General features: G+C 38.2%; 2 protein-coding genes across 6 annotated transcripts in view; both read left to right on the top strand.

Annotated features, from left to right (window-relative positions):
* Nucleotides 1-247: 247 nt before the first annotated feature.
* LOC135493081 (protein lin-54 homolog) lies at nt 248-8,645 on the top strand. 2 transcript variants are annotated; one of them, XM_064779946.1, is made up of 13 exons: nt 251-311; nt 1,048-1,124; nt 1,337-2,352; nt 2,825-2,987; nt 3,143-3,237; nt 3,475-3,732; nt 3,965-4,107; nt 4,459-4,536; nt 4,735-4,892; nt 5,131-5,219; nt 5,532-5,725; nt 5,978-6,153; nt 6,461-8,645. In XM_064779946.1, the coding sequence occupies exons 3-13, from the start codon at nt 1,414-1,416 to the stop codon at nt 6,487-6,489; spliced, it is 2,322 nt and encodes a 773-aa protein (XP_064636016.1). In that variant the 5' UTR covers nt 251-311; nt 1,048-1,124; nt 1,337-1,413; the 3' UTR covers nt 6,490-8,645. The 2 variants fall into 2 exon arrangements, with proteins under 2 accessions (XP_064636007.1, XP_064636016.1); XM_064779937.1 differs by lacking the exon at nt 1,048-1,124 and having other exon boundaries at nt 248-311.
* Nucleotides 8,646-9,380: 735 nt separating this feature from the next.
* Nucleotides 9,381-15,654, top strand: part of LOC135493053 (cadherin-23-like) — a 48,838-nt gene continuing 42,564 nt past the window's right edge. For 3 of the 4 annotated variants that reach the window (XM_064779933.1, XM_064779929.1, XM_064779912.1), the window contains exons 1-2: nt 9,381-9,482; nt 14,446-14,570. In XM_064779933.1, coding sequence (XP_064636003.1) covers nt 14,507-14,570 — 64 coding nt within the window. In that variant the 5' untranslated portion in view covers nt 9,381-9,482; nt 14,446-14,506. Of the gene's footprint in view, nt 9,483-11,565; nt 11,744-14,445; nt 14,571-15,654 lie in introns of those variants that run through there. The other variant, XM_064779920.1, reaches the window with a different exon arrangement.

The following is a 15,654-nucleotide window of genomic DNA, read 5'->3' as shown; positions in this document are numbered from 1 at the left end:
TTCTCCTGAAGTGTTCAATTTTGGCAAAATGGATTTGCTAAAAATCAAAATTAACAATTCATAATAAAATTGTATGAATAAAGCCACCTAATAGCATATTGCAATATATTAAAGTAAAGTATATGTTATTGAAATATGGGACAATCAACAAATTTGAACGTTTTTACATTTAATCAACAAATTAGATCAAGTAAAATATTTGGCTGCCAAAATTTTGCTTCGCGGAGTGTGTGTTGGAATCGTGTTATTCTGGGATAGCAATGGTGGGCGCGTGATTTTGAACAAATTCATAATGCCTTCCGATAGAACAGGTAAAATAAATAATAATCTAATGAATTCCTGGTGTTGTGTTCAAAGTATGTTATAGTACAATATCCGAAGCGTTAAGTTGTCAATTTTCACCGAGATCAGTCGAAAGAGCGCAGAGATTTTGGGAAGTCTGTTGGCTCGAAAGTCCGAAAAAGAAGCCGAAAACACTAAAATTTCCCTTTCTTTTCCATCGAATTTGACCACGAAATACCTCATTTCGGTGTCATTGAATGTTTCTTTGACATTAACATTGTTTTAGTGAGTTAGTGAATTGAGCGTGAAAAGAATTACTAATCCAAAACGTACAATCGGGCGTCGTTTTATTGGCCTATTCTTTGCATTCGCGACGTTCAAATTTCCCAGTCTTGGAGCGTGAAAATGGCGGGGCATTTGAGCAGCATCACAATAATACACTAGTACCATAATGCCGTGCACAGAACTATGCATATGAACACAGTAGGCTACCCCTGACATGTGTATTATGTTATGATGTAGTAGTGTAGGACCCCTTCCCTCTATACTCTGTTGATGTTGGCCCAATGTATTACCAATGACAATGTGGACGGGTGCTTTTCGTCTTCTTGCAATCTTGGTTTTGCTGTGTTTTTTGCCTGTTCACTTCAATGTTAGTTGAAAGTTGTTCTGTCGTGTTTGTGTTTGCCGTGTGTTGTTTTTTCTTATCCAAATATCACTCATGTTTTTTGTTTGTTTTAAAATATATCTTATCCTCTCTTTCAGAGGTCAGAGCAGCTATCGGGCATTGCATCCTCGTTGTTTTTAACGCTTGCTGACTGTTGTCTGTTCCATTTATTCAGGTATCCATTGTATTTTGATTAGTTGAATGTAATGTTGCGCGAGATTGTATTGCCACTTTTGCATTATATCGCCATTTATGTCATGACGTTAATTCCTTGGCGACAACGCTCTGTTTTGATTGGTTGTTTTAATCCATTTAAAATGTCATAAGAAATATACAACCAAGTCACTGGAGAAAAATATATTTAATATTTTCTCAATCTTCTTCCAGTGGTCACTAGGAGTAGTGGCAAATCTGTCACAGAATCGGCACCTTCAGAACGGTCCTCTCCCAGTACTGCAGTTACAATGAATAATATCAAGGAAGAAGTGGACATTACCGCGATGTCGGCCAATTTGTATGATCTTGGATCAGCGAATCAGATTACGGAGAATCCCGAGTTAGTTGCACTGGAAAACATAAAAGCAGAACTTGACAAGATTCAAGACTCGAACATTGAGGTGGTAACAGATGTACCTGAGGCAACCAAGACTGAGGTGGTGATAGAAGAGACACCAAATGTGAAAGTGGAATCAATTATTCAAGAAGTGGAAGTGTCGTCTATCATGGGTGGTCAGTCGACGCAAAACACAAGTCTGATTAATTCAGGTTTAAGCCTGTTGTCAGACCAGGCGACAACTATCATGGTGGGCAGTGAATTTGAAAATAAAGTACTTTCAACAGCTGCAGTTGTCAATGCTGGAGTAAAGCGGCCTGCTACATCATCGCCTCCACCACAGATGAAAGTTATCATACAAAAAAATCCGACAACGAACCAAACTCAGCCAGTTTTGTTTGCACAGTCTATGAGTGGCGTGAGCCAATCACAGCTTGTGAGCTCAGGTGGTCAAGGGTTCACTATCTTGTCTCCATCAGTCCAGGGAGCATCAACGCCGACAAAGACTATAACATTATCTCAAGCTGGCATTGTGTCGCCAGGTCGAACAATAGCACTGACTTCTCTCAGTAGCACCCCACCAAGGAGTATTATCCCACAACAGAAAATTGCCATTTCTCCAGCTAAAACACCTACAAAAATAACCATGATACCTGTATCCGGGAAGTCTCCCCACCGGGTGATTCCTTTACAGCATGTTGCAGGCTCTAATGTATTGACAATGATACCAAAAAATGCTTTGATCACAACAACAGCTTCTTCAGTGAGTGGGACTGTAATAGCATCAACATCTACGAAAACAATAACTTATTCTCCTCAAAGGGTTTTTATTCGGCAGCCATTCAGTGTGGTAAGTTAATATGAACCCACCCTTTTACAGCAGCAGGACTCCTGGAGTTAGATTAAATTAATAGATCGATGTCCTCAACCTTGACAGGCAACCAATATAGGAGAAACAATTCAAACAAGTAGTGGCCGTGACATTTCAAGGAGTCGACCCCTCTTCACTTGCCGGATGGCTACAGGCTACCACCTTGTTCCATAGCTACCAAACTACATTCAGACTTTGTTTCATGTAATTATTTTGTGGAACGAAACTTCCCAAGAAATGGTTTCACAGGTGTGATGTGAGTTGGTCACTGGGAAGTGGTGACAGTGATGTTGTATGAAAGAGTATGTGGTACACGATTGCCCTTCCTGTATTTTAAGCTGAATCACAGAAAATCAAATTATCCCAGTACAGTCGGGACAGTGTTCTATGTTTTAATAAGTATATCATTGCTGACATTTTCAGTTTTGATGACTAGCATCTTCTTTTCCAGGGAGGGAAACCTCAGACTAATGCAGCTGGTCAAACACTGAAGCAGATCACAATACCATTACAAAATACTCAGAATGTACAGCAGATTCAAGTACCAGGGAGCAAATTCAACTACATCAGACTTGTGTCAACTCCTGCATCACAGCAGCAGGCACAGACTCAAGGTAACAAACATAGAAAATCAGTCTTATTGTTTTACTGGTCAATACTTGATGACATATCCAGTTGGTTGGGATAGTTTTTTAGATGAATACTATTTTATAAGGGTGGGTAACCCCATAAATGGTGACTATTGTATAAATTTATTTTTTCATTTTAGGAAACAAACAAGCCACAATTGCTCCAGCTGGCCAGGCCAAGCAAATGGTTCCTCTGTCTGTTGGAAATACAACAGGACAAACCCTGAAATTTGCAGTGAGTGACAACAAGAATTATTATCTCAAGGCCTGTTTCTGAAACTGCAACTGAGCCAGAAGCTGATGTGCCTGAAGGACACAAATAAGCCAAATGTCAAACTGGTTTTAAAGTTAAAGATGTCAATTTATATCATCAGTAACACCTTGGTGACACTTGAGTGCGAATCTACAATTGGAGGACAAATATTAAATATTTCGACAGATACTGAGTGTTTCTTTTGTTTCTTCTCTTCAGGTTGCTCCAAAACCTGCTGCAAATCAGACGTCAACTGCACAGCCACAGACGCAGAGGTTACTTTTGCCAGCCACTAGTACTGTTCAGATCCGAGCAAGTGCAGCGCCTACACAAAGTTTAGCACCCATGAGACCTGTGACAACAGCAACATCCACTGCGTTATCACAGTTACCCCCTGGGACAACACTCATATCCACGGGTGGTAATGTCTCGGGAGTGCAAGGATTTGCTCTAGTGCCAGCTCAGTATATTTCAAATGTAAGTAAAGAGCCAAGCTGACATTTTGTTTCTCCCTACCATGGAGGACTTATGAGGTTTTGAAGTGTTTCCTTATCAGCACAGTATTGTGGATTTCTTTCTAATATTATTAAGTAATACTATCATGTGATGGCCGTGCTTTGGTTTTGGACATTTAATGTGAATATTTTTGCTAATGAAAAACCTGTCGGTCAACAGCTCTCGTAATTGATTCTCATATTCTATGATTCAGTTGCAGCAACAAGCTGGTCAGTCTTCACAGCCTGCTCAGCAGCAGTCCGTTCAGTCTAACTCTGCTAACAACAAAGACTACATACCTATAGCCAGTAATGATATGTCTGTGTCTAATGCTGTTGCATCCAGACATTTAAATGGGTGAGTTGTAAAAGTATGAATGAGGAATAAAAATGAGAACTTCTGTTTTTGCTTCTGATGTCCATATCATATGTGATGATAAATTTATGATAGGATGTTAGTTCTTATGAGAATTTGGAGTTCTCTATCTTTAGATATGTGGCTTGACTTTTTGACCTTCCTATCACATTTTAACCACCAAACACATGGCAAATATATTTTAGCCTCAAAATCTCTGTGAGTGGTATTTGATATTGCTTACAGTGCAATCTATCGCTAGTGCATGCTTTTTTCATGGCATTTTCTCTCGGAGATCTTCAGAAGAGGTTGAGATGTACAAAGATGTTCAATTGTATGATCTTTTTGTTTTAGTTCCAGCCCAATGGAAACGCCTGGTGGTCAGAGGCCAAGAAAACCATGCAACTGTACAAAATCTCAATGTTTGAAATTGTAAGTATCAAAAGAGCAGCAGGACTTAACAAAGTCCGTCAAAAATTGTTGTAGAACGATTCCAAGTTCCCATGAAGTCAACATTTCCCTGATTAAAACCAACAATGGAAAGTGTTATATAGTATTAAGGGAGCTGTACTGAAGATTGCATTTAATTTTTGGTGCTTCCAAGTGATGCCGAGTACTTTTTCTCTTCAGATACTGTGATTGTTTTGCCAATGGAGAATTCTGTCACAACTGCAACTGTACGAATTGTGCTAATAACTTGGAACACGAAGATGAGCGGTCACGAGCCATCAAATCATGTCTAGACAGAAACCCACATGCTTTTCATCCAAAAATAGGAAAAGGGACTGGTAAGTTATTTTGAGGCCCTCAACTAGCTGACTCAACTTACCATTGGAGATTATTACCGGTTCATAAAGTAAAAGAAAGAAAATAAGAGAAGACATGTTTTGTTTGCCTCGAGTTTGGTATTTCAGGTGAAACATGTTGGACTTGACTCCAATTAACCGTTGACATATGAACAGGTGTTGCATGTATTACTTTTTAACTTTTTTTCATGATTTCATTCCAAGCATATCTGTATTTTAGGTAAAATTGGTGATGGCGATCGGCGGCATAACAAAGGGTGCAATTGCAAAAAGTCTGGATGTTTGAAAAATTACTGTGAATGTTACGAAGTAAGTAGGTTCAAGTGCGGATTTGTTAAAACTTTGAGAGGACTGTGTCTAGAGAGCAAACTGCCACTACAAGCTGGGATTTTTTTCAGCTCTTATGACAAATAAATAATTGCTGTAAAAAATTTGGTGACAGTTTGACTTTGTTCACATTAATCAGCTATAAAATTCAAGCGTCATATCAAGATGATAGGTGTGATAATGCTGTTTTAAGTGGCCCATACTGTCACAGTGTTATCATTTGCTGATTCTTCAATTCTATATATTTACTTCTCAAAAAAACAGATATCCCCTATTCTTTGCTCTTGTCTTCAGGCAAAAATCACGTGTTCATCAATGTGTCGTTGTGTTGGTTGCAAGAACTTTGATGAGAGTCCTGAGCGCAAGACTCTGATGCATCTGGCAGATGCTGCTGAAGTGAGAGTGCAACAGCAGACCTCAGTCAGAACTAAGTTGTCTTCCCAAATGCAAGATGTACCATCCAAACATTCTCTGTCGGGGGCTGAAAGGTAAGGTGGAGGCAGGGTCAAAGCAACTCATCTAAGACAACTGATGCTTGTTGTGGTAAAAAGAACAAACTTTGGAAATTGCTTTTCTGAATTTCTCATTACAAGAGGATTTTGAGTTCCCATAGGTCCTTTCAGGAAAACAGGTTGGCCAGTTTCAGTTGGAACCAATAACTCTTTCTCTGAAGTTCTCTGCAGTGGAAGAGATCGCTTTTAGAGTCTCCAAAATCAATTCATCCTTGTGTCCTTTTCCAGGCTACCTTATACATTCATCACATCAGATGTTGCGGAGGCTACCTGTGTGTGTATGTTGGCACAAGCAGAAGATGCAGAAAGAACCCGGCAGCCACCTGTTATACACGAGAGAGCTATACTGGAAGAATTTGGCAGATGTCTTATGCAGATTATTGAGTCAGCAAACAGAACAAAAGGTATTGGCAATGGGTCTGTTATCAAAAAGTAAAAACGTCTTTGAATTGTCTTGCAGTGGATTTACTGAATCTGGTAATTAAAGTCAATGAGCTGGCATGAATTTGAAACATGGGAGTTGAATTATTGGAATTTTAAGTTGAGCCAAAGATAATGGCAGTTAGTCCTTTCACTGTAACAGGTCTCACAGAGGCACCCTGAGTTTCAGGGAAGCTACAAACTCAATACTTTATCTCTACCTGGAACAGACTGTTTGTTTTAACCCTTACTGTAACACATGATTAACGATTTATTTCTATTTTCTTTCAGCTGGCGGAGTTTCGATACCTCTGACTTAGCATTTCTACTCCAATACTAAATGTACATGTTTTGAGATGCTTGGGATGTGGTTGCTTATCTATGTCTTGTAAACTAGCAAGAATCTGGCTGGAAACATACTCATTTTGTGAACGACCTCGCAAAATCATGTTTGAAATGGCAGCTAATTTCCTCTCCTTTGAAAAGTTTTTTTCAGCCTGCGCTGTTTTCAGTCTTCATAACAGCTTATATCATAACAAAAGAACTGGTGTTCTTTTCACAAGGCAAACAATGACCTGTAGAAGTATAGTTCACCTAATACTGCTAGTTGTGTTTTCCCGAAAAATCCTTTTGTTCCTAAATATGAAGTCTACCTTGTCAAGCTCAAACCTGGTTATACTTGTTGAATAATAACTAGAACCCTACCATGTAAATCATTGAAAGTCTGCCTCGTGTAACCAGCTAGAGGAAATGTTAGGTTTGAATTGCTTTTGGAAACTATGGTGTTCAATATTCTATTTCCAAGGGTTGTTATATTGTAGATTTGATATGAGTATACAAGTCCTCAACAGATCCCAGAGTTCAAATCAAGACTACTGTAAACCTACCCTGAGAAATGTGCCACATGACATAAATTAGGCATATTGCCCCCCAAGGAAATATGGCAGGATCAGACCTGTATGTAAAGCTGCCATTGTATCTAGCTCTTGTATAAATTCTGAAAGACGCGCAATTTGTATTTTTGTATAAAGCTGAAATAATGATTAAGGACTAAAATGTTAGTGTTAGTTTTCTTGTTTTAATGGCGCAAAATACAATGTAAATAGGCTTTACATGTATTTGCTCAGTGATTTATTTATTTTATCGTGTACATTGATTTAAGGACTGGATTTATTTGGTATTGGCAGTCGGTTGAGTTGTAACATGACAGTAATGAACTGATTACATTTGTTAATCTTATCATGGAATAGATTCTGTAATGATAATATAATGTCTGTCGAAGGGGCCATCAATAAAATATGTTCCGCTATGCATCAAAACCCAATTTGCAGACCCCAGTACTCAAAATGGCTGTTTTGTACAAAGGGAATTCTTCTGTACAGGTGGTGGAATATAAATACCAAAATTTTTGGACCTACCCCTTTTGGGTACATATTAGGCCCACCTCCTTTTTGGATGACCGTAATTTTTTATTCAGATACTAGGTCCAGACAGCTCAGAATGTGCTTGCCTGTCCAGCCACACTTAATCCTTATTTTTTGGGCAACAAGACATTGACCTGTTGAAAAAATGCAAGTGTCTTGATGGAGAGAATAGGATAGAAAACTGTTTATCCTCTTCATTACCTAAAGATTAAACGTTCTGTGTGCAGCTATTTTCAAACATTTACCAAATTTTGTTACAATTGTATTTAGTTCTGTGTGCCTTTGCTGAATGTAAAAGAGGTTGTTTCAAAAAACACCATGAATACATTGCATATTGTCGTTTGGAAGAACAAAATACCTACAACAAGTAAACACTGGGGGTTTTTTTGTTCCATAGAGAAATAGTGTACATTTACTTTCTTGCTTGGATGAAGGGTTTAAGCGTGGTTCACATTGTACATTTCACATTGTACTTGATGTAAATATTGCAGAGGCTTCACAAAACACAGGGCTCAAGCTAAACGTGGACTTTCTTGATCAGCCTTGACAAAATCTCAGGAGTCCTGTAACAATTCTTAAGTTGACAGTTTTAAAAGTGAGGGTCCTGGGCCAAGTTTCATGTTTCAAAATACACTTTTTAGGGGTTATCTTGAGCTCTGAAACATGGCCATGGAGATTATCAGATTTTTTATGTGCAATGAAATATTATTAGGACAACCTTGCTTTGGAGCATTTATCATGTTTACAGTACTATCGAATTCGATAATTATAATTTTCTGTGCAGTATTCTAGTAGACATATTTCACTGGATGGAGACTAATCTCATTGTCAATTGAGATGCTTGCAGTAAAAACTTACAGAATTGGTTCAGGATTTTCCCTCTTCAGTTGAATATAATTATTGTACATATTTGGTTTTATCCATCCCTAGAATAGTGAGCATCCAATGATTGTTTCCTTCTATAAATAAGATAATATATATACACTACACTGTACACATTATGGAAGTGAAGCTTGTTACAAAATGAACTGTAATAAATTAATTTTCATTTATCTGCGTGCTTTGTCTTGTTTTTTGGCCATTCAGGTTGATGTCAATTGACATGTTATGAGTACATGATTCACAAATGGAATGTAGGTGTAAGTTGATTGAAATGTTGTTAAATCTAAAGGTTTGAAGATCAGTGACTGCACCTATATTTAATCAGAGGGTACAGGGAAGGCCTCCTATATTAAACAACTGACAAGGTCAATAGAGGGGTGCTCCAAACAAGCCCCTGAGCCTGCCACTGGTGAAACTCTCGTCCACCGTCGTTTATCCCATCAGAGAATCATATCTCCTGTCGTTGGTGTTGGAAGATGGCTTGTGGCTGTGCTGAACCTGATTGACAACTAAAGCAAGTCATTATCTATCAAATTCCCTTAGTTTGATACTGATTACCTTCCTGAGGCATGAAAACCAATTAATTACAGGACCCACAGCCTGAAATTGGCTTAGGCGACAGTGGCGCTGTTTCGTGGCAAAAAATAGAACTGAAATATTCGTCCAAAATTTGCAGTTCCACTTCCTGCCGCTAGATGGCAATACTATCGCCTAAGTCACTTTCCTATGAAATTGAGCATGTTTTTTGGCCTTTTGCATAAATAGATTTTTGGTATTGCCAATTAGGCCTACATAAGACACAGGGTGTGGCCCTTTAGCTGTATACAAATTTGAATTTCGTGCCATTCTTCACTTCACTTCACTTCATTAAGGCGCCACCACCTGATCGACGGCGAAACTGAAAACAACATTACGGCGTTTCCGAGAATGTTGTGGTCGGAAGTGAAAAGCGTTTTCTGATTTGATCAGGGGTTGTCAAAAGAATGGCAAAAGTTAGGTGATAGTTTGTAAGTATATTGGGATACCGGAAGTTGTCACCTTTTTTGAACGGTTTATGCCGCCGCGTTTGCTGAATATTTAGAACAAATACATGCTGTCCGAGAAAAAGATTAAAATACACTAGGCTACTCAGTATGTACTCAGTCCGTATGGGTTCAATTGTCGGATGAAGCCTGTTGGGTGACAGTGACAAATACTGACATAGTGACTATAGTCACTGAAGAAGTCAGAAAGAAGAGAAAGAATAAAGTTCCTGTTTGGGAGCCCCTGTTTGTTTCATGATTCCATATGCTATCCTCGGGCCAGACTGAAGAAGGTGGGGTGGTGAGGACTAATACTAAAATACAGGCCCTGCCTCAAACAATCAAGACAAAGAGACCAAAACACTATAGTTTATAATATAGATTCATGCACTTGATTGGGAACAACGTTTACGAAGACGTCACGTCACGTTACAGTAATATAAAATCGTCAGAGCTGCAATGCATCGTGACATGATGACGGCCAACACTGTAAACGTTTTTCCAAATCAAGTGTATGAATCTATAGAGGTATTTCGTACTAACCTAAAGGCTAGCTACTAACAGCGGCGCACCACACTCCCCACCCTCGGTATTTATACACTCTTTGATAGTGTCCTACCCGAGTATAAGAAGAAGAAGTGGTACTAAAGACCATTTTTCGACAAACAGTGGAGAACGAACCAGTCCAAAGCCAAAACAAACAAAACATCGCACACTCCGAACACGCCTAAAAGGCCTAAGCCAACTTCGGACAATGTCATAAGCCACCGTCTGCCACTGTTGTGGGTGTGACTTGTGAATTTACAAGTTAGGTGTCATGTGTGAGGAAATCGGTCAACAGTAGTTTGAATAGAATTTGGGATGCTGGACAATAGGGAGCGGAGGAGTTGCATTCTAGCCTGAACAGGTGTTGTGGCTTGTTTGTTACTTGGGGCGTGCCTCTTAAGTTAAAGTACACTTATGATTGAAGGCCATTGGCATTGTGATAGTGAGAATGTAATGGATATTGAGTGTTCAGGCCGCCACTTGTGTTGTTGTTATTCAGCTCCCATGACTTGAAATGGGAGTGGAATCAAACTTGATATGATGATGTGGGTTTTTACTCCTACCCTGTTACCTTCATGTCCTACATGGAAAATATTACTTAATTTAGATGATCGCTTATGATAAGATTTGGGAATTAGTAACTTCTGTAAAATCACATAGGCTTGAGTGTATTACATCATGGACGATAATTTGGCCAACTTTTCTTTCATAATTTGAAACAATTGATGCATTTGCTGTCTGTAAAGTTTGTAGGAAGGTCATGGTTAAATAATGTATCAAAACTAAACAAGTGATGACGACATTGTATGACTGAGGCCATTAATCGCAAGCCCTGTGGCGTGTGCTTGTGCACATTACATTTTGATCACTTTCAGCATTGATCTTCTCCCAAATACTGACGTGGTGTATGTTGGAATCAATCTCTTGAAGTCAGGTGGCCATATAATTTCTCTCTAGTCTATGGATGAAATCAATTGATCAAAATAATCAATTGCTCTCCTCTGACTAATAGAAACATCACGCCTACATATTTGAAAGACCTGCAGATGCAGCTGGTTGATTCTTGTAAGACTAATTATGCAGTCGAATTGTTTTGACATTATTGAGTCAATTGATGATAACTACCAATCATTCTGGAAACTGAAACTAGATATAATTATTATTAGGAACAATCCTTTTTCATTTTCATTATCTGTCAGTGTCACTGTGGCCTAAGGTGTTAAAATCACGATCCAGTTAATTTAACACAAAACCTGGTCTCGGTGTCTATTGTGAAACACACAGTAATTACTGCCCACAGTATAGCATGCATATTTTCACTTGTTCATGTGAATAAAAATCAGCAGGAATGCTCAACACGTCCAAATCAGGCACGCGGGGATGTATTGATTTTTATTTGAGGAGTATAGGTTGCGCTAGCTGTTCCAGGTATGTGATATCTACCTGTGTGCAGTTTTCCATTGATCTGTGAATAGCACATTACAATACCATCATTGGGTGTGTTCACACGGTGTTGCATATTGGGCAAACATTATTACTACCCAACTGTTAGAAGTAAATTTTCACCTGGGACATACTGTGAATAACATGCTTTAGTTGGATAACACGACTCTGTTACATATTTGGATAGTTCATAATGTTCCGTTTAGTTTGATTGGATATGTATTCAATTTAGTCCATGGATGTTGCTGTTTTACCCGGTGAGTGTACCAATATAAGGGGGTCCTGTTATATTTAGGTTCAACAAAAGCATGGATTTTTGATAATAAATAAAAAAAGACAATGGTTGTAAAACAAGCAAGTTGGCCTGTCATCTTTTTACACCATGTGAAATTGCAGAAGCCCTTCATTTCACTTTTTGGATGTTCCCTCACTTCAGTTTTTAGCTTGTAGCTTGAAGGATTGACCACTAAAGCTTGAAATTGAAATCCTAAAGCAATTAGAACTCCTTCAAAACGATGTGAATGCCAATTTCAAGGGTGGGGGTCTATTCTTTGTTTTTCAGAAAACAGCTTCCCAGGTTTTAAATGGGTGTTCACCTACATTTATCTCCTGGGCAGTTTAATCCCACAAGGAATATTCTAAGAATTTCATGCAAGAATATGGATCTGGGACACAGTAAAAACATCATGTAAAATTTGTTTGACAAATAACAGAGAAAAAAGCCCCTGGCAAAGAAATATAATGAAAGAAGCTCATTTCCTTTGATTCAGGCTCATTTCTTTGTCCTTGAGATTTTGAATTTTGTGTATTATTATCAATCACCTAACACTGACAGTTGAGTTTCTGTGGGACCTTTTGGTAGTTTGGCTATTGGTCATTCAATTGTCCCTATTTGTTGAAGCCCAACTGATGCTATCTCTAATGATTAATTGACACTTATTGAAACCTGTTGGCTCTCCTCATATAATGAGATGATATTCCATGTGTTATCTTGCGACATCTCAAAATGAAGATGTTCCCGCTTTTGTCCCTCTTGAATAAGGATCCCGTTGTTAGTTTTAACTTGTTGGTGCAAGTTTGTTGACTTTGATTGGGGTGAATAGTGCAGTCTTCTTTGTGTTTGTCACTCCTTACATGCCTTTTAGACAGTCAGTCCCGCTCTTTGGTTGTACTGAGTTGTTCTCTGCGTTAGTTTCTCTCCTTGGTCCTATAGGATGATTTGACTTCCCCCACCACAGCCAAATTAGATTGAATTGGAACTAGACTGAAACTTCTGCTTAGCATGCCACTGGAACCACACTGCCACAGGCAATACATGTAAAACTTGCTTCAGTAGTATTAATTATGTGATTATTGCATACAATTTCAAAAACATGTTCTTTCAGATGATATTGATAATGATTGTAATTTGTTGTCATCAAAAGAGCAGTGTAATGCAGTCAGGCTCAATCATCACACAAGACTCAATTGTTGCCTCCCACCCCACACTTTGCCACATTTGTCACTTCAGTCACCGTTGTAGTGTTCTGTTACCACATTGGTTTCATTACATTACAACCGGTGTCTATTGTCAAGTTTATTCACTTATTGATCAGCATGAGACAATTCATCCATTCCCACCTGTCTCTTGTTTGGTGACGGTGTCAAAATCAATATTTGTATTAAAATTGAATGGAAAAGAGGTTTCACTTTTGTGCTGGAATAAACAATCTCTGCAATGTTTCGGTGCAAAAATATTTTGACTTTTTAAAGAAGCTAATTTAAAAATCCCCAGTTCACGAGTTGTTGGGTGTGGTGCTCACAATTTCAATATATGAAATCAGTCTGTGTTGATTGCTGTAATTATCAAAGGTCAGGAGAAATCAATGGCTGAATTTGCTCATGGAATGAAAATGAAATGCGTCTGAACGTAAGTGCCATATATCCTGTTATGGAAATCATGATAATTGTACAATATTCAGTTGCAGAATTCCATTGATTGACCCTATTTCATGAATTATTGCTATTATTAGAAAAAACTGGGATTAATTTTTTTTAATTTTCTAGGTTATTTTCAGGATGTTGATTGCAGTTGCAGTTCTGTGCACCAAAAAAAGTTGAGATAAAAATTGTGTTTCGAAAATATCAACCAAATTGCAATCTCTAAGTCTAATCCCCTCCAGGTCATTCTTTAAAAATAAGTTTACCTTTGTGCAGATCTATGAGAGATGATCTGCTTAAAACACTTATGCTTTGCCTTTAACTTAACCTATCTTGGCTTTAGATCTTGGTCTTACTCTTTCTGAACACTCTGAACACTCTGCTAACAATTAAATTTGCTATATAATTTTTCATTGTGTCCATTGTTGTTGTAAATAAAGTAATATTGACTTATTTGCAAGTGGTGACGTGATACGTCAAATTATGATGTGATCAGATTTGGGGGATTTTTATTTCACGGATCCTTGGTTTTATCCCTATGAGAGTTCTTGGGAACTTTGCCACAAGTATTTATACACTTGTCATTATGTGACAATGTCATTTTTGTCAGACATGTTCTTCAAGTCTTCGATCAGATGTCTTTCGTTTCACTGTCTAGTGTTATGGTTTTGTCCTTGCAGTATTTAGGACCATAGTACTCTTCCTGGTTTGTGTGTTGATGTTGCATGATTTCAGGATAACTATCATTGTAACAAGTGCTAACATGTTATTTCAAAAACAAAGGACTAATTGTGACTTCAGGATTTGATCAAATATGATACCAGCCATAGACATGGATTTGGCTTTAACCTTGCTTTTCTCAATCAGTCCATATCGTCTAGCTCTAGCTGTGGCTGTAGCATCACATCTCATCTGTTATATTGACAGAATGTCTGCAAAAGCCAGGAAGGGTATTGCAATGCAAGGATAAAATGATGGCCACAGCATGTATCTGTACAACTTACAACAGAAAATTTATATAATCATTCCATCTTTCCAGATTTTGCTGAAGTCCCCCTCCCCACCCATCCCGAACACTGCCTGTGATATTCTCAACCACAATGGTTCCATTGTACAAAGATGTTCTAATAGGAATTGCTGCATTCTTATGCCTGGTCACAAGAGGTAAGATATATTGATATTTTTTATTCTGCATGAGTTGTCCTGTGCTTTACTGACATTGTGCCTTGCTATATGTTTCAGGCACTTTGAATTTTGTCATTAGTTGGTAGTTTTTACTGCATGTATTGCGACATTTTCCTTTAATTTTCACAGCATTCACTAAATTGATTTTAGTGGACATTTGTTCCCAGTATATTGGTCAATAGCTAAATAATGATTCCTATTGATATTCTGATGCATGTGATTCGAGGAAATTATAAATTTTGTAGTAACACTATGAAATACCTACTAGTCTTATGTTTCCATTTTACAGCAATGCATGGTCTCATCTTACATCTTATAAAAGTTTGAGTGAATGAAAAGTCCCCTGCCTTCCAGATCAATAAATCTCCCTGACAACTTTAGAATGCCCACTATTTGCATTGAAATGGTTGCTCTAGCAACATAAATTATAAATGGCCACCCGTAACTTTTTTAAGAGATGAGACTTCAAAGTAGGTTTGAAAGGTTTCAGGTTGTTGCGTTATTTTTTATCGCGTTGTAGTGCAAAATTAAATGAGAAAGTGATAAGCCACCTGGTTTGTCAGCTGATTTTTCTAATGTCCACATGACATGCATGATATCTGATGATCTGTGGACTGATGGTTCAAAGATACTGTGTTGATGCCATAGGCCCAATAGCATGTTGAGACGCATCTCTTACACCTAGGCCTATTTCATGTAAGACAGGCCTTTCATAGAGGCGTCTCTCAAATGGCTTAATTGCGTCTACATAGAATCTGAGCCCATCTTGATTGACTTGATATATATTCCTGTCAGTTGTGACCAGTTGAGTATCCGCTGCTCTGATCGCAGTCCATGCCATTGTTATGATTGAATGTAAAACATTGATACGTTCTTTCTGATCAGGTCCTGCTGTTTCTTTATGTTTTCAAACAATGGAGCTTTAAAGACCACATCGCTGTATTCTTTCATGAGATAACGACAAAGACAAAGTGGTAACATGCTGCTGAGTGGCATATGGCCAGTCAAACTATCACAGATTTCGCCACTGGAAAAAGAATGTGTGGAATTTGTTCAGGCCATA

The sequence above is a fragment of the Lineus longissimus genome, chromosome 1 (assembly GCF_910592395.1).
Source record: "Lineus longissimus chromosome 1, tnLinLong1.2, whole genome shotgun sequence".
Lineage (NCBI taxonomy): Eukaryota > Metazoa > Nemertea > Pilidiophora > Heteronemertea > Lineidae > Lineus > Lineus longissimus.
The sequence above is the reverse complement of the archived record's forward strand: the minus strand, read 5'-3'. Positions and strand labels throughout refer to the sequence as shown.

Coding starts and splice junctions, on each gene's coding strand:
- LOC135493081 (XM_064779937.1), top strand. Junction 3,238..3,474: donor GACAAACCCTGAAATTTGCA/GTGAGTGACAAC, acceptor TCTTCTCTTCAG/GTTGCTCCAAAACCTGCTGC. Junction 6,154..6,460: donor GTCAGCAAACAGAACAAAAG/GTATTGGCAATG, acceptor ATTTTCTTTCAG/CTGGCGGAGTTTCGATACCT.